Raw genomic sequence first — 19,094 nt, forward strand, 5'->3', positions numbered from 1 at the left:
TCAATATCTTCTCTAGAGCTGCAACAATGAATCAAATAATCGATTATTAAGTTAATCGCCAATTATTTTAATGATCATTTAATCAGGTTAAGTAAGTTTTTAAGAAACAATAGTCAAATTTCTTTGATTCCAGCTCATTAAACGTGAATATTTTCTGGTTTCTTGACTCCTCTCTGACCTTAAACTGAATATCTTTGGGTTGTGGACAAAACAAGACATTTGAGGACGTCATCTTGGGCTTTGGGAAACACCGATTGTGATTTTTCTGACATTTTAAAGACCAACTAATAATCAGTTAATTGAGGAAATAATGAACAGATGAATCAACTATGAAAATAGTCATTGCAGCCTTAATTTATTACACCCCTACCATGTGGGCTAATATGCAACTTCCCAAACAACAGCCAAAGGACATTACTTAACATCTACTAATCTGTATTTTTTTTTAAATCCCTGTTGTGAGTGAGAACATGGGTGGACCATCCTATCCCAGTATCATTGATTTGCACGCTTACATACTGCAGAGTAGAGAGGAGCTCCATTATGAGAATAATAATGATGCATCCTGTAACTTCCCAAAGAGAAACTCTGTTTCCTGACCTTCACTGCTGGGGTCAGAGGTCAGTGTCATCTGCTGGGATTCTGTACTTTGGCTCAGGGGCAGGGCAGATGTTTGCCTACATGGGGCTTCAGATGATTGAATGGAAAGAAGGAAGGTCTCTCCAGCCACCGGACTAAGCTGCAAAACCCCGGATTTAATTGTTCAAAACTTTGTAAACATAAGTCACAGCTGGCCTCCCCTCCACACTGAGCACTGCTGGCCCGATTCTGCTGAATTAGATGCGCTCTGAAACAAATGTGCCACAATAACACCAGGAGGAGGACGTGGCGATGACATGACTCCACGGATTCAGTGAAGTTTTCCATGTTTTCAGTGTGGACTAACCTGCTTCATGTGATAATCCCAGCGCTGTGCAGTTTTCCAGCACCATCAGCAGTGCAGTGAAGAAGTGAATGAAGGACAGTCCTTGTCCAAAGGCGTGAAGCCCGCAGTCCAAACGGGTCATTTTGTCAGGACGGTAGTCTGTCTTTTAGAAGCATCTAATGTCTCTCTCGCACCGCGACTTTCGACTGTCAATTCAAATCATTTCCATGTGGGCTGGATGCACTTTTCGCTAGTTTGTGGCGACCATGCACTCAAACTGTGACAGCCCCAACAAACTTCTCCAGCTCAGGCCTGAACATCGTCTGTGCGCTTTTCTTCCATCCTCTGGCTCTTCTTTTTTTCCTGACTTCTTCGCGTGTCGGTGTGGACGTCTGCTCACGGGTGGCTGTCCCCTCTGTCCTCCATCAGTCTCCGACCGACAGCCAGTGACAACACACAAACTTCTTCTGCAAACTTTCGCAGAGCCACCCCCACAGATGGGTGGACTTAAGACAATGGGCCATCTTTCTGTGGGACCGAGGCTTAAAGGGGAATGCTACTCCAAGAAATTGGATCCAGCGCTTCAATCCAACTGGCAGTTGCTCCCAAAACGGAGGTCCTCTCGGGTTTTCAGTGGGTCAAATGAGGACTGATGTCGATATTGTTGCATTCAGGTGGAGTCAGACATATAAATGCAGATCAGAGGGTTTAGTCTGTTATCTGTGAAAGTCCATTTTCGTTAGTAAAAGAAAAAATATCCCCATGGTAAGTTTAATTATGAGATACAAAAGTCATACGTATAATAAAAACAGTCGTAATGATGATATTCAAAGTTATAATTATGAGAGAAAAAGTCACAATCATGAGTTAAAGTCATAATTATGAGATAAAAAGTGATAATTATGAAATAAAGTGATAATTTTGAGAAAAAAGTTCTAATCTTGAGATAAAATGTGATAAGTGTGAAATAAAGTGATAATTATGAGATTTAAAAAGTTTTAATTATGAAATCAAAAGTGATCATCATGGGATAAAGGATAATGACGAGGTAAAAGGTCAGAAATAAGAAATAAAAAGTCATAATTGAGAGACAGAATTGACAGACTTATGAGATAAAAAGTCTAAATTATGATATAAAAGGTAGGAATTATAAATTATGAGATTTAAAAAAAACATAATCATCATTACTTTTTCTCATGAATGTTTTTTTTTCTTTTTTAATTTCATAATTATGACTTCTTCTCTTAAAATTATGATTTACCATAGGGATATTTTTGTCTCCTACCAGCAGAAATCCCTGTGTCTTTACAGGATAAACAGTGAAGTTTTCAGCTTCAAAAGTAAAAAAAAAAAAAAGAAGAAGAAGAAGAAGAAGAAATTATTCTGAAATGTCGATCGACTGGAACAAGAACAACAAACGTCTATATTTAAAGAAAAAAAAAAATCAGATATCGACTAAACTCTACATCATTGTTGTTTCATTTTATGATCATCTGCCTGAGCTTAGCGCGCCCTCTAGCGGAGGAATGAAGGCACTATGGACCACTGATGCGGGGACCAAGCTTCTATTTTTATTGTACGTTTTAACACCTGGGTATCAGTTCTGACGCGTTATAACACTGCTGCTCCTGATGCTCACAAAGATGGAGGGGGAGTTTAACTGTGTTTTGCTGCACAGAAGAAGCACCAGAAACTCATGTAGAAACAGCTGTTAGATCTGTCCTGGTCTCTTAACCTGTTAGTTATTTTTGATTTTCTGTTTCTATCATTCCCTTTTCACTGCTCACATTACACTAACAATTCGGTACCACTTCACACTGAGTTCTTATAAATTATTTATAATGAGGTTATTAATTAGGTCGTGAACACTTTATAATTCATTAATAAACAATTATGAATAAAGCTTTGGTGCATGAATCCATTTAATGTGTTAATTTGATGCCAAATGAAACTTTTTTTGACTATTCAGATATGCTGATGGTGGCTTAATGCCAGTAACTTATTATTTATATATATAAATATGTGATGAAGCTGACGGGTTTAAATGCTGCTGATGGAGGAGACAAAGAAAGCAATGAAATCTGAGGCTGAGCAGAGCAGAGAAATGTGGGCTCACTGTTTGGCAAGGAGCAGGTTGTATTGTAACAACGTATAAATGATCATTACAGTGGTTACAACCAAATTAATAACCGAATTACAGCCAGTTTATAAAAGGTTGACTGATTGTAAAGTGGTGGCAACAACTATACACGCTTGGAGTTTCAATTCAAGCTGTATTTTGTTTGAATTTTCTCGATGGAAAGTTTATCCGACCCATTTTACGCACGGGTCGTGTGCGACGTGCATTCCATCAAAAGCCTGATAAGCTGACCTGCTGTGAAAGATGCACATAAATTCATAGAGACAAGGATGCGTTTTGCTCATTTCCATGACTGAGACTTCTCTGTCACGTCTCATTCGACCAATCGTGGCTGGGCAGAGGAGCGACACACCTGTATAAAAGCAGACTCCAGCGCACTGGATGCGGCTGAAGAGCTGAGACAGTTGCGCATGGCGCGTCTGTGCAGTTTGTGCGCGCAGTATACAGCCTGTTGTGAGCGCACAGGTCACTAACCGTAAAGATGGATGAGATATTTAACCACAGCTTAGCGCTGAATCGAAGTCTGCCCGGCGATGAGCGGTTCAGCTTCGAGGACATCGACGTGAGCGCGGACGGCACCCTCATCCTGAGGATCCTCATCTCCGTGGTGTATTCTGTGGTGTGCGCGGTGGGTCTGGTGGGGAACCTGCTTGTGTTTTTCCTCATGAGATTGCGACAAGGTCGAAAGAAGTCCACCATCAACTTTTTCATCATCAACTTGGCGGTGACAGACTTCCAGTTCGTGCTCACGCTGCCCTTCTGGGCTGTGGACACCGCGCTGGACTTCAGCTGGCCGTTTGGAGACGCCATGTGTAAGATCATCCTGTCGGTGACCGTGATGAACATGTACGCCAGCGTGTTCTTCCTCACCGCCATGAGTGTGACCCGCTACCTGTCTGTGGCCTCGGCCCTAAAGAAGAAAGCGTACAGGAGGTCGCGGTGCGTTAAGTGGGTGTGCGCGGTGCTCTGGGTGGCGGCCACGGTGGCCACAGCTCCCACAACCATCTTCTCCACCGTGACTGTGGTGGCTGGAGAGAAACTCTGTCTGCTCAAGTTTCCAGAGGGGCACGACTGGCTCGCCCTCTATCACATCCAGAAAATACTCATAGCCTTCATCATCCCCATGCTCATCGTGTCTGTCAACTACCTGATGCTCCTGCGCTTCGTCAGGCGGAGGAGCATGGACAGCAGCAACCCCAAACGGAGATCCAGAGTCACCAAATCTGTCGCCATAGTGGTTTTGTCTTTTTTCTGCTGCTGGATGCCAAATCACGCCATCACCTTCTGGGGCGTCCTGGTAAAATTTAACGCAGTAAACTGGGATAAATCTTATTACATGCTCCACACGTACGTGTTCCCGGTCACCGTGTGTCTGGCTCACGCAAACAGCTGTTTGAACCCTGTGCTTTACTGCCTGATAAGGCCGGAGATCAGGAAGATGCTCAGCAGTTTGTTTTGGAGAGTCTCCACTCCATCCTCCAGCAAGGGCTACGCGCCGCGCTCTTCAACGCACGGAGAAACGCAAAGAGGCGTGCCACTCCAGCTCATGGACAATGGAGAGTACACATTGTCCATCATAGACAGAAAAGGCTTATCGAGCTCCAAAATAATCCCATATACCCAGTGACTTCACTGCTGAAAAATAAACCTCATGCAGCTGCTGTTTTTTGCTCTGGTTATTCACCCGTAGCTCTTCGTTCTCATGCGTAATGGTTTCACTAATGTGCCAAATTCGAACATTTTTTCAGTGAACTTTATCATGTGTCTGTTATTATGACATGGACTATTTGACAACTGTAGTGTGGTATTTATTTATTTTTTAAAACTGTCACAAGATTGACTGCATTGCTGAACAATTATTTTCTCTTTCCTTACCTTTAAAATTCAGCAGCAGGCAGCGTTTCTTTTTTTTTTGCCATTTTGAAGATGACTTGACCCATTTTGGGGCTGATACTGATACTAATATAAACTACGATATCGATATGGCCAGTATTCTTTATATACAGGGGCGGATCTAAAGAAATTGAGTTAGGTGGTAAAAAATGTTTCAATATTTGCCTGGAAAAGTCCCAAAATTAAGATATTTTCACTCAAAGTCATTACATTATTATGGCACATGAGCAGAGTGTTGAATATAAATATCTAAATGTGGCAATAAAAAAAATCAATAAACTGTTTTATTTTCAAATCTTCAAACATTTTTCCAAATAATTTTATTTTCATTGAACATCATACATACATTAGCCAATCACTTAGCTTACAATGTGGCCAGAACAGATAATTAAATGTGTTAAGGTGTCACTTGTACCACCTCAGTCTTGTAAATTTCCATCCAGCCACAACTTTTAATAAATTTTGAACAAGAACTGCCCAAAACTGAGGTGGCAGCTGCCACCCCAACCCAGCATATATGTGTGTATTTTTAATAATCACAAATAACTATGAATGAAAAACATAAATATAACACAAATACTGCCTGTAAAAATAAGAAATTAAAAAAACAAATAAACAAACAACACCTGCAAATATCAGACAACATATACACCAATAACAATATAACTGTGCGAAGTCAACATGGGGTCCATAATACTGGCTGACTGATATGCTGGTCCAGCTCTACTTTTAGGTATCAATATTTTTGACTTTGCCTGACAGTGAGGAGGAACAAGAAACATGGGAGCAGAGAGACAGATACAGAGGGGACAAATGTCTCTGGCTGAACTCAAACTGGTGACACAGGAGGACTCCCGTCAAAACATGGGATAAAAGGACTCATTATGAATATGGAGATTAAAATAGAATCAGAAGATTGCCATGTTTTATATTCAACCCCTAAAGCCTGTTTGTAAATCTGTAAATGAGGTGGTAAGTGGCTGCCCCCCCACCCCCTCTGCCCTTTATTTATTTCTGATTAATTTGCTTTCATTTACAAAACTATGCTATTGATATCACATGGGGTAACTTCCCAGATGCATTGAATTCTGAGACATTGTTAATTCTCTAAATAGACTTACATGTATAGTTATATTCTGTATTGTGTGCATAAAAATGTCATCCTCAAACTGTCTAAGGTCACGACTAGTATATAAACAAAAAAGAGTGAGTTGTATATTTTCTGCCGTGTACTATTTTTACTCCGCAGGTTTCTCTTACATCATTAAAACGTGAATGTGGACAGTTTGTCAAATAAAGCAGGTGCCTTTCTAAAGAAGGATTCTTTTTTTTGACTTTCAGTGATTAAAAAAACAACTTCCTGACTAAGAAGTGTCATGCATGTATTGCTGAGTTTGGCGCTTCCGTAGTGCACAAATAAAATTTCATCATGTTCAGTCTGATGCTTCATATTCAGTTAAACATACAGGTGGTCTCAGGTAACCCAGGGGAGAGGTTGATAATGCTGCAGATGTTCCAGCTGTCACATGGCATCCAGCAGTAGTACAGTGCCTCCTCAGATAACTGAACAAAGAAAATGCAGGACAGCCCTGCATTTTCGGGGGGGGGGGGGGGGGGGGGGGTCACCGCTGGCTGCAGGCAGCTTTGCCTGTGGCCAGGTTCAGTTGTTAATAAGAGTTTGTCCTCATCTCTTTGTTTTGTGTCTCCTCTCCATGATGTTGCAGGGATATTGCACAGTGATGATCACGAAGCATCCAAGCCACAGACTTTGCCTTAAGCAACAAGTGTTGAGAATCTGTAAGAACTATGATCAACCTGTGTGATCTCTTTAGTCATGTCAGTTGTATTTAACCTAAAATCACAAACTTCCCCCAAAACATTTAAATGTGAACAAAAAGGGGAAAAAACAGAGAAAGGCCATTAAAGGAGGCACTCCTCTTTCAGGACTCAATACTAAATACTTTATGCTTCTGGCGTAATATCAGGAGCACTGTTTCAGTCAATATAAATTCCTTTAAGCAGAAATAATTCAATATATTCTTTAAAAATGCAGACACTTACCTGAGATACAAGTAAAGTAGCTGTACAGGGTGTTCTACGCTAAACCCAAACACAAAACTGTTACTTGTTATACAGGGCTGTGGACCTTAGGACCTTAGGAACATAGAACATAAGGTCCTGGGGGAGCACACACATAGAACTGGGGAACAAAAGGCCCTTTGTAATGTTCCCATTATTTGTCATATAAATCTAGTGAACATAGGACCTAAGGAAAAAATGATCCTAGGAACACATAAGACCTTAGAAACATAGGGTCCTGGGAACATATGACCTTTGGGACATAAGACACTAGGAATATACCACCTTAGGAACATAGTACCCTGGTAACATATGACCTTAGGAACATAGGGGCCTGGGAATATAGCACCTTAGGAATACGGGGCCCTGGGAATATAGGACCCTGGGAATGTAGGAACATAAAGCCCTGGACACATAGAACCCTGGGGAAGCACATATGTAGAACTTGGGAATATAAAACCCTTTGTGACATTCCTGTTATGTGCCATATAAATCTGGGGACCCAGGGTTGTTAAGTTCCCAAGGTCCTTTGTTCTATGCTAACCCCAAACCCTAACCCATTATTTGCTATACAGAGCTGGGATCACAAGACCCTGAGAACATACAGAGTCTAAAACCTTAGGAACATAGGGCCTTCAGAACAAAGGGTGATGGAAAGAAAGGATTGGGAGCACAGGACCTCAGGAAAACAGGGCCCTGTGGACATAGGAACATAAGTGCCATTTAAGTCTGGGGACCCCAGGTTCTAAAGCCTTGGGAACATGGACCCTGGGATCACAGATCCTTAGAAACACAGGCACTTAGTATCTTCAGAACATAGGACTTTGGGAACACAGGAACCTGGGGACATAGGCCCTGGCAACATAGTACCTTGAGAACATAGGAAAATAAGACCCTGGGGAACATAGGACCCTTTGTCATGTTCCCATTATGTAACAGAGAAATCTGGGGGCCCCAAGGTCTAGAGTTACCAAAGTCTTACGTTCCCTGGTTCCTATCTTCTATGGTAACCCCAAAACCTAACCCATTATTTGCTATATAGAGCTGAGGACATAGGATCCTGGGAACATAGGACCTTAGGAACATAGGACCCTGGGAATTGAGTGGGAACAGAGAACACTGGGGAACACGTGTAGATCTGGGGAACATAGGACCCATTAGGACCCTTCGTGCCATGTTAATATGGGGAACATACACACACACATCTAATGGTTTGATGTGCTGCTGTGCGTAGACTCATTTTTGAAAGACATCCAAGTTAAGTTTAAGTAACACATTTAAGAGCATTATGTCTTTTCCATGACATTTGGTGGCAGTTCACAGGACTCACTTCTGACTTCAGCTTTGAGGTGTAAATACTTAATACCATCATGGTAGGAAAGCCTCGTTGCTTGGCAACAGATTAATTTGATTAATGTGTGCTAGAAGGATTATCCTTCCTTCATTTCAGCAGTTGATGAATTTACACATGTCACATATGTCATATAATCACACACATACTGAAGACCTTATGTAATCAAAACTTAACTGTAGGCCATTTTGAACGCCCCCCGTGCTATTTTGATGGCATTTCATCAAACTGCTGAAGCTAATGAGCGAGCAACCATGCTGTCAATCTTTATCAATCAGTGCAGTCCTGAACGGTTCCTTTGATAAATTCTCGGAGTTTAATTTGGTTTAGCAGTGGTCTGGATTGGATTTTTAAAAAATTGCATTTATCCTGTTTTTCATATGTAAATTGATATTCACACATCTACCAATCCACAGCCAACAGAGCGCAGAAACTAACCCACACTCTTCCATATATGTCTCATCCTTAGAGCCTATTTGGCAGGTTTACATAACCTGACATTTTTTAAACGAATTGACTGTTTTGTATGCCCAGATTCATTCTTCATCATTAATTCTGTTTGTGTGGCTGCTTTCACTTTTCCCTTTGCTGAATCTTTTTACATTTGCAGCTGCAACAATCAAATTGCCCCTCAGGGATCAATATGTGTTCACCATAGCACTGTTAAGTGGGAGATGGTTAGCATGTGTCAGCTGACTGAATCAAACCTCCACACAAATGACAGCTCCACTGAACCACGTCGCCACATGGGAGCTTATATACTATCTTAAACTCAGTGAACGTCAGAAACTTCGAACAGTGATTTGACATAATTGACAGCACTGGAGCACAAACAAACCCTGCGCGGTTTGAAAAGATTTGACCAGCAGGTGGTTACATAATCATTGTCCTTCAAGGCAAATTGTTCTTTGTGATGCTGAAAACAATCCTCTAAGGACAGGATCCATGTGTCGATTCTTCAATAAACCTGTCTTTAAGACACACATTATTTAGTTACATATAATCTATTTATTTTGTGAACTATTTCATAATCTTATCTTTATTGCTCATTTGAACTTTTTTTATTATTATTTTAACAACCCATCTTGTATTGCTGTCTTATTCAATTAGTTCTCTGAATCCATTTTTAACATCTTATGTTTTGTCAGTCCCTTGGCAAGTACTTTGAAATGTATTTGATCTGTCTGGAAGGTATAAACTGATATGCATATGTTGTGTTTTGACACTGATGATATTTTAGCATTGGGAACAGTCATTTCCAACAAATCTAATCTACCATTAATCAGTTTAAGTTCTCTCAAAAGATTTTTTTAAATAAAAACTAACACAAATATTATGATTAACTCTGATTATTTCCTCAGTAAACAGTGGGTATTTTATGTAATCAAACTGTTGAATTGTCTCTCTTTGGCTGTTGGAATTTGAGAGACATCATGAGATAAACACTGCCCCTTACTGGTGAGAACGGAGAATAACAGAAATCACTCAGAAATCATTCTCATTTTTTTCTGATTAAAGGGGCACTCCACAGATTTGAGCACCCTTTAGAGTAGCACTGGCTCTGTTTCTAAAGTCTGAAAAAAATAGACTTGTGTTACAAACTGGGGACATGAAGACATTAAAAACATGAGAATATTCCAGGCAGGGATGGTAAAATGAATTGAGGGTATTTGGTTGCATTATGGGAAAAATATGATCCAGTGTTTCTGCAGCTCGACCCACAATAAGAGCCAAAAATCAGGATATCTCAACCTCTGATATCTCTTAATCTGCCTCTTTTGAGTCCCCCACTTTAATGGAGGTTCAATACACAAATTGCTGGAGCCTTCAGGATGAATATTGAAAGACTTGTTTGACATTTCTGGCTTTCTTGCACAGATGAGGAAAATCAATACCACTTTAAATACAATACTACAGCCAGCTGCTTCTCTTAGCTGAGCACAAAGATGGTTATTGATCTATTGATCTCTCGACAAGACAGACAAGATTTAATTTGAGACACTATTTTTGCCACTAGGTAAGTAGATGGAGAGGCTGAGATTAACTGCAAACAATTTTCAGTAATTTCACAATTCATACCTATACTTTAGGTTTATGGCTCCGACTATTATCATTTGACATTTGAGTCACATAGGTAACTCTTGGATTCTCTAAACAACATTTGAAAAATCAAGAAGGTTGTCGAAAACTGTGGTTTTCAAACAGGGGCTCTTGAGCTGGTTATAACTTTTATCACATTTTTTAGGAGTTGGACCTACATGGGAAGAAACAGGGTTGGCCATTCTCATAAATTATAATTAATAATGATCCTAGTTTTACCATCGATAGACAATGAAGACTTTAATCCTAAAAATAAAAGAAGAAAAAGAGGTTATGTCTAAACACACTCAAAATTGTTCATACGGTATTTCTAGAACCCCGAAAGACTATTATAACCACCTAGATGAAAAAATATTCCTTCCACTTAAAGATAAAATTTGGTACTAGTGAATCTGTTGAGTTCAAGCAATAAAGCACTGCTGTATCACCACCATCGCTTATTGTTATTACTGTGTTGGCCAAAACATATTGTTATGTGACAAAAATACTCATTTAGCATGCCCCAGGCTATGTGACTAGAAATCTAAGATGAAATAGCTGAAATATTTCTTCCTTACATTCAGTGACCTCATTGGATGCAGGAAAAAAAATTACAGATTTTGCAGCAGAACTGATTTTTCTCAGTTAATAAAGCACACACTTCAGTTGACGACACCATCATCAATTACTGGACATCCACGTGAAAAGGGCTGAAATGTCCATTTAATGATTAAAGAAAAAGATTTTTAACCCATTGGCAAAACAGGGCGTCTATTTCTGAATCAGAACAAAGATGGGTGCCTGCTGGCTTCCTTGATAGAAAACAGAGAGGGACTGCCCGTTGTTCAAATGGCCTTTTATTCTGAAATCCCAGCAGTCCAGAAAAATGTCTCATTAGACTGAAAGTCCTTTAGTCCAGCAGCCTGTTGTCTAGAAAACAAATGCCCGCTGGAGAGAAGGCCCATTACTCCCTGTAGATGTTAAGGTTAGTGTTAGTGTGTATTCTTGAGGCAGTGGGGTTTTGTTTTCAGGATAACAAGCTGTTGGACAAATTGGCTTTTTGTCCAATGGGACCTTTTTTTTTCAGACTAGGGTTTTGGAATAATGGGCCGTCAGAACAATAGCATGGCAAGAAACAGAGTCGAAATAAGCTAGAAACCTACACCATATGCGTCTTTAAACAAACACTTATGCTCCTTTGTGCGGTTCAAACTCCTCAGGTGTTCACTGAGACGACACTCGTAGACATATACAAAGTTTTATTTGTAGGCGTATAACAGCTCTTCACACCTCATCAAACAGGCCAAACTGACATTCGCTGGTAACACCAGGACGGTGCTGACATACTGTAAGCAATGTGCATTTACCAGACTCTTTATGGCATCATTTAGATACAGTTCTTCTTCACAAGAATTACTCTGTTGAAATCCATGTTTGCCTGCAGTATTTTATGCACATCCTTTTGCTCTGATGCAGTGCATGTTAAAAGGCATGCAACGTCTCGTAACAGGTTCAGGAACACAAAGCTGTTTCATTCGCCTTGTTGCTTAAGTTACAAAGTAATGCCACAAATCATGTGGAAAATACTGAAAACCATTATAATATTTGAAAGGGTATAAAAAGGTACTTGACTATTTACAAAATTCAAGTTAATTTTGTACAAAGTAAAAGTGCATCAAATGTTTAAAGGTCATCCTGCGTGTTTTCCAGGATGAAAATATTAAAAGAGAAGGACTCTTGAGAGAGGATGCAGGTTTAGAAGATTCTTCTCTGTAGAAAAAGACCAAGAAAAGTCTCTGTAAGTTAAAGGGATAGTTTGGATTGTCAGAAATGGGTCTATATGAGAAACTTGTCAATAGTCAGTGTATTGCCCACAGTAGATGCTGGCTGGCACGCCTCTGGTTAGGAGAAGCAGAGAGGAGTACCAGTACAGAAACTAAGCCAAGTACTGCTCTGGACAGGAAATGGTATTTTAGCCACAGTTTAAATGCTGCACATGCAGTGCAGTGCCTGAGCAAACGGAAATTTTTAACCCGTCATCAAAAAGCAGCATCAGTGGTTCCCTTCAATTCTGGGGTTTCGGTCCTCCGGGGACAGTCTTTAAACATTCACAGATAGGATCATGATGAATCTATGCCCAAATAAGACCAGACCCAACACATCTGTGGCACATAGAATTAGCCTATTGGTCTGCAAATCTAAACACAGGATGTATGAATGTACAAGGTCTGAGTCCACAGCTTAGCATCCTTTCCTCCCGTGATAACAGTTACGTCTGCTCTGTTCAGAGAGACAAGACAAAGCCCTCTGACCTTAGCTGCCATAGCAACGCGATCAAATTGTTCCCTTATTTATCTGAAAGGAGAAGACAGCTGCATCTACTGTCTAGAAGGAAGACAGTACGTCTGTTAAAAATTATTGCAGCCCTCTCAATGGCTCCAAGCTTTTGTATGTATACCTTACAACAAACATCTACCAAACTTTCCCTTCATACGAAGATATTTCTCTCATTCAGAGCAGTATGAGGACAAATAATCTGTTTGTTTATGCTGCAGTTTGTGGGTGGCTGAACCACACTTTTCGGTAAAATGCTTGGACTAGGTCTGCTGCTACTTTGATCAGTTAAATTGTTTGTGTTGTGTGACTTCACAGTTTGAAAAAGATAGTTTGGATTCTCAAGAAGTCACACAATAACATAAACAAACTGATTTATGCTGCGGTAGACCAGCGACTCCTGTTGTTCCTGTGCTGGTGGCTTTGTAGACAGCGATATTTGGCTTATATAATAGCGGTTTCCCATCAGAAAAGACAGTGAAAATCTTCTAAATTTGGTGCACATTTAAAATTAAACAGATTTAGGTTGACCTTTTTTAAGTGTCCCAAATACCTTTTGTTACAGATCCTGTCCACAGCAGTTCATTACTTAGCTTCTGTGCTGGTACTCATCTCTGCCAACCGCCATCTACTGTAGTTAATACACTGGATATTGACAAATACCTCATACAACCCCACATCAAACGACCTGAACTATCCCTTTAAACATCATGAATCTTCTTTATACTCTGGCGACTTTAGTTCAGTTTTGTTTCTTCATAAATTATTATGCAAGTGAGCTGAACATGTTGCAGATAAAATCTTTTAAACATCGAATTCAATATACAGTATAGTAACTTTACATTTGGGTGGAAAGTCACCCTTGAGGTTTTTCATGTATTTCAAAATTTACCATACGAGTTAAATAAATATACATCAGGAAGAGACAAAAGAGTGATTGGCTAACGCTTGCCTCGTGGGCAAATTGTGGCCTGAAATTCTTGGAGCAGATCGAGGAAAAAACTCGCTCTATTCTTCTTCTCAAACGGCCTGAAAAAGCACCAGAGCTCCAGCCCGAAGCCAAGAAAACGACAGCTCAAAGATCGGTGAGTTTACGACACGGAGGGCAGTGGAATACATAACACAAAGGAGGCCCTAATGTCGCAACAGTGCAGGAATGCTAAGTGAGTGTGACAGTGCCGACTCTGGGGGGTCAGGGGTCATGGCGTGGGACAGATCCAGTGCACTGAACAAGCCGTGCTTCAGCGGTCATGCGGAGCTGTCTATGCGGTGCCACTGTGGTGTTGGGGAGCAGGGGGAGGTGCGTTGGTCCCTGAGTGTCGGGTCCCCTGTGGAAAAACGTGTCTGCTGGGGGCCCTCAGCCTGCGTTACCGCTCTTCGGCCACTTTCCCGTTTGTCTCCTGCTCGTCCTCGTCTCTCCGCTTCTGCCTCCGGAAGAAGCCGAGCTGGGAGGGAGAGCAGTCAAAGACAGAGAGAGTTAGACAAGAGGTACAGCCTAACAACAGACCCTTTGCACAGCAGCCATTTTGACACGAAATAGTAGAGTAAACACATGTGTTACCAATGATATTATGGTCCTGTTCTGTTCAGCTCAAACAGTCAGGGTGCTGCTATAGCACATGTTGGTGCACTGGAAAGGCTCTGCTACACTAAATGGAACAGGGACCTTCATGATTGTCATTGCTATCTGTGTTTACCCCACTATTTTCACATCAATATGACTGCTGTGAAAAATGTCTTTACAAGATTGTGCATCAAAGTTAATTCTTGACCATGAGATCTGCACGTGTGATAAAGTAATATGAGTTTAAGGTCCACTTCGTAGTTTTTTCTGAGCTTTCAACTGCATCTTAAAGTGTCTGACAAGTGAAGGGACCTGACTCAGGAGATGTAAAGTTATCAGTGTTACACAGTAATCCTACACATGTGGCATTTGGAAAAACTGAAAAGATTTCTTCTCAACTTGGAAAATTCTCGTGAACGCCCGCTCAAGTTGGAACAACAACTCAGGGAAAATTTTGTTACAGGACTTGCTGAGTGGTTGTCTGTTGCCATCATACACACAGATATATGGTGGATTAAAGGAAATAAAGGTGGATTAAAGGTTGATAACTTTTTATTAATTCACATACTGCTTGTGTAATTTGTAACATGGTATCAGGTTGTTACTGTTAGTGGCTGTCCACACAGAGTGACCTAGATAAGTTAGAGAGGTTATCTGTAATCAACCTTTTTGGGTAAAGCAATATTTTCAGTGGTTTAAAGGGAGAGCAGAGTTCATGTAGTTTCCACATCACCACTTAAAAGTCAAGACCATCCAAGGAGCACATGAATGCAGGATTTGTTCATGTGAGCCACTTCCATGAGATGAAGCTTGTGAGACAGTCGACCAAAAAAGGCAATGCAAAGTTGACTTACGTTGAAGGTTCTTTGTCACAAATATAAAGATGCGTTTTCATAACATTTACAGCTTTAGAACCAAACAAGGTGAAGATGCATTTAACTGCTATGAACCATAACTGCAAAATCTTTTTTTTTTCTGCAAATGCTCTTTGATTTACTTCACTGAAGACCCTGAACTGCAGCACAGGTGTTTTCAGTTACTCTCACTGGAGCTCTGTTCTGCTTCTTCTGCACGACTGAATTAGTGTGTTACATTAACAAACATCTCTTGGTCTCTATTTGCAAATAGTCTTTATTATCCTTCCTGTGAACTTTTGCATAGTCACTGGTCAGTATTTTGCACATTCCTTCACAAACTGCACAGCTCTTTCATGTAAATAACGGTCACATTGTACTTAATCTTTTATTGTTTTTATAATATTTTCACATATACTACTGTCACTTTACCAGTTTCTATTGATGCTTCTTAACTTGCAGTGCTTGCTATCAAAATTATTTATATTTTTCAAATATTATTTTGACTGTTCTGCACCGATATACTCAAGCAAAGTCCTTATATGTGAAAACCTATTTGGCAATAAACCAAATTCAGATGGGAGTCCGTGTCCTGATAAGAACAATAAAGGTGTGATTTATCAAACCCAAACAGGTTCAGCAAGTTAACAGGAGACTGAGGGAGATGAAAATGAAATAGTCTACACACAAACACACAGCAAAAATAACAAAAAAAACACCTCATTACCTAAAATCTATTTTCTCCTTTTTCATGACACACTGAACAACATTAACAGCAAACAACTTTGTGTTTGAAAGGTGCGATACAATTCAACCATCTTGGCCTAGTTTGAGTTTCCACGTGTAACTTTGATGTGAAAGGATGACGACAGTGTCTTATAAACATCGACAATTCAACCCCAAGCTTTGCCCCCAGGGAAAAGCATGATTTTTTTTTCTTTGGTTGCCTGGAGATTGTATGTTTCAGTCAATGGCTCCTGTGTTGACCATGAATGTGAGACGGCCTTTATTGATCGTCTGACCTTTAACTTCAAAACAGTGTTCTACATCCGGTACAGTTGTGCCATTATTTTGTTAACGATGCAAAGAACTCACATGCTTTAACTGTTCAGTTTCATGTATTTCTTCTCTCCAGGGGTAGACACTGGACAACGGTGCAGCCAAACTCTTGTTTTCATTCTGTCAGTTAATAATATCGCTGTCAGACTTGACCTTTTTATTTCTATTTACAGATGTTATTCTATTTTCTACCAGTGGGTGTCAGCGTAAGCCTTCACTAGTACTGCTGTGACAGTAGTTTAGGCTTAAATAGGCTCTCTGACTACAGATAAGATTAGGGGAACCAAATTACTTTGGAATACAACAATGAGCTATTCCCTACTGTAAATGAAACCAGCAGAACTGAGGCAGTCTCAGCAAAGACACACAGTATGTCTTAATGTAATTAGCTCTAATAATTCAGAATCTTTTTTCCCTTATGTTTAATAACTGTGCATGATATGATGACTTACCTTCCATAGAGCGAGACTCAGCAGGGCTAACAATAAGAGTCCTCCCAGCGTGCTGCCAATGATGATCCAGGTAGGGATTCTGTAATCTCCCTCCTTCCTGATCTCCAATATTATCTATGGGCAAGAGAAGACAATATTTTTAACATTAGATTAGAAAATCTCATTTCTTTTTGAGATACTCACTGAACTCAGAGAGATTATTTGTTCATATAACTGAGCAAGATTAGATCAGTCCTGTCCTTCAGTAACAGAGAAACTTAAATATCTTCACACTTTAATTACTTTAACACTGTTTACTTGCGTGAACAGCTGAGCTCCAAATTGTATAAAACTCAGCTGTCAGACTATTGACAAAAACAAAATGACTCTCTCACATCACGCCAATTTTGTCTGCACTGGCTTCCAGTCCCTTTTGGTATCCATTTTAAAGTGCTTTTAATAACATAACAGGTTAAGAATGATCTGGTGCCAGCGTATAAAACTGAGCCCCGTACTGTCCAAACAGGCCCCTCAGGTCTGTTGGTCTGGATCTTATTCCAGAGTCCAGGTTAAAAACAGGTGTTTGAGCCTTTGCAGTACTGGCGACTCGTCTGTGGAACAGCCCTCCACAGCTGAGCAACTGAATCTGGTGCCGTTTTTAAATCTGGTCTTAAAACATACTTTTATAGAAAGGCTTTTCCTCACAGCTGACAGACTACATTTCTGTGGTTAGAAGCTACAGCTGCGAACTCTTGGTTTCTATTTCTTTCACCAAGACTTTTTATGTTTTTTTTATGTGTGTGTGTATATATATATATATATATATACATATATATATGCATATACGTATGCTCTTTTTGCAACTGTCCCTGTTGTTGCTTATGTTTTTAATTTTCTGATCTTGCTTGAAAAGCGCTCTATAAATAAAATTATTATGATTGTACAAAAGATATACCTGTAAAAATATGAAAATATTAAAAAGTGCATATAATACAGTAATACTGTATGTATAATTATAGATTGTGTTTGTATAAATTTACACTTAAGATGACACAACTGTTATTATCACTCTGCCAAAAGATAATAAAGATTATACAGGGGTACAAATCCAGACATTTGTTACTGTAGTTATAGTCAGTACAATGATACTTGCTGAAAGAAAGATTGATAATAACTTTTACTGTAAGGGATCATGTATTTTTTCTTTCATAACACACATTTTTATAACAAGATTACTACTACTGTCATACATTTAGAGCCTACGTCAGCTGAAAGAAAATAGCAGTGTATTTTCTCATAAAAGCAAAATCAAAACACACTGCATGACTGTTTGTACTGGCCAATAGATGGCAGCAAAGATCAGTGTATGACTTCAGACTTTTACATGTTGTGCTGCTGGTCCTTTCGGTCCCTGAGCACCACACAGCATGTGTGCTCCAATACCAACTTTAACTGTCTGATTCCAGTTATACAGTGCCACAATCAACTGTGCCAAAGCCCACTGATATCTTTTTATACAGCAGTTAGTGTTAGATAAACCGTGACATTACAGATATTGTACTATTTTAATACTTTCAGTCCATGTAAATAAGTTTTAAAGACTGATCTGGTCTCTTTCAGCACAACACGTTATATTTCCAAATGGAGAGAATAAATATCAGAGAGAGGCTAAAAATGATCACATTATGATGAGCTCAGATTTGAGTCAGGTCAAACCCAGGACAGAGGCAGTTTACAGTATTAGTTGTTGTTGACTCACATGTCTGACAGGCCTCTCTTCATGTAAAAACATGGGGCTGGAGGAGGGGAGCTCCACTGATGCACTGGTTACAATTTCCAAGATTTTAAACTTCAGCTGGAGAGGAAATGAAAACATGCAGCCAGTTCTCACAATCACATCACACAGCTGAAAGACTACAAAGCTGCTGTCACTACAGAGTCAAAGCAGAAAAACAGTCAAATGAATGATGATGTTGTTATAAAGTTGGCGATCTCCAGCTTTATGCATGCATGTTTGGGGTTTTATACTCACTGCGTGTAGCGTATCTATTCGCAGGGCTCCTGTGATTCTGACTGCGATTTCTCTGTAGGAGGCCACACTGACAGTGCATTGGATGGGCAGAGTTAAGGTGTTGGACTGGTTCTGCGTGAAGAAACCAGACATCAGCCTTTCAGAAAATGATCACCTAACACAACACTGGAAATAAAAATCCTGTTTGGGAATTAATTTGGTTGGTTTGTACTTTACCAAACGGGAGAAGCGTGAAAGATCCTCAGGTGACGACCTGCTCTGTGCCACATGCTGAGGTGGTAAACAGTGCGTACCATCTCTCTGAGGTGTGACAGGAGAGTAAGAATAACAGTTAATATGTTCAACCTTATGTC

At 40.0% G+C, this 19,094-nt stretch overlaps 3 protein-coding genes across 3 annotated transcripts in view; 1 reads left to right on the forward strand and 2 right to left on the reverse strand.

Annotated features, from left to right (window-relative positions):
- adamts7 (a disintegrin-like and metallopeptidase (reprolysin type) with thrombospondin type 1 motif, 7) overlaps window positions 1-1,376 on the reverse strand; it is a 141,218-nt gene extending 139,842 nt beyond the window's left edge. The window contains exon 1 of the mRNA XM_084742036.1: window positions 947-1,376. Coding sequence (XP_084598162.1) covers window positions 947-1,067 — 121 coding nt within the window. The 5' untranslated portion in view covers window positions 1,068-1,376. The remainder of the gene's footprint in view (window positions 1-946) is intronic.
- A 2,031-nt stretch (window positions 1,377-3,407) lies between these two features.
- On the forward strand, window positions 3,408-4,897 carry LOC146332644 (relaxin-3 receptor 1-like). The gene has a single exon (XM_084742167.1). The coding sequence runs from the start codon at window positions 3,547-3,549 to the stop codon at window positions 4,690-4,692; it is 1,146 nt and encodes a 381-aa protein (XP_084598293.1). The 5' UTR covers window positions 3,408-3,546; the 3' UTR covers window positions 4,693-4,897.
- Window positions 4,898-11,708: 6,811 nt separating this feature from the next.
- Window positions 11,709-19,094, reverse strand: part of itga11a (integrin, alpha 11a) — a 75,857-nt gene continuing 68,471 nt past the window's right edge. Inside the window, exons 26-30 of the mRNA XM_084742295.1 lie at window positions 18,958-19,041; window positions 18,742-18,852; window positions 18,469-18,564; window positions 16,731-16,844; window positions 11,709-14,246 (exon numbers count right to left, since the gene is read on the reverse strand). Of these exons, the coding sequence (XP_084598421.1) occupies window positions 14,169-14,246; window positions 16,731-16,844; window positions 18,469-18,564; window positions 18,742-18,852; window positions 18,958-19,041 (483 nt within the window). The 3' untranslated portion in view covers window positions 11,709-14,168. The remainder of the gene's footprint in view (window positions 14,247-16,730; window positions 16,845-18,468; window positions 18,565-18,741; window positions 18,853-18,957; window positions 19,042-19,094) is intronic.

Source organism: Lutjanus erythropterus, chromosome 1 (genome assembly GCF_056507025.1).
Source record: "Lutjanus erythropterus isolate fLutEry1 chromosome 1, fLutEry1.hap2, whole genome shotgun sequence".
NCBI classification, from domain to species: Eukaryota; Metazoa; Chordata; class Actinopteri; order Lutjaniformes; family Lutjanidae; genus Lutjanus; species Lutjanus erythropterus.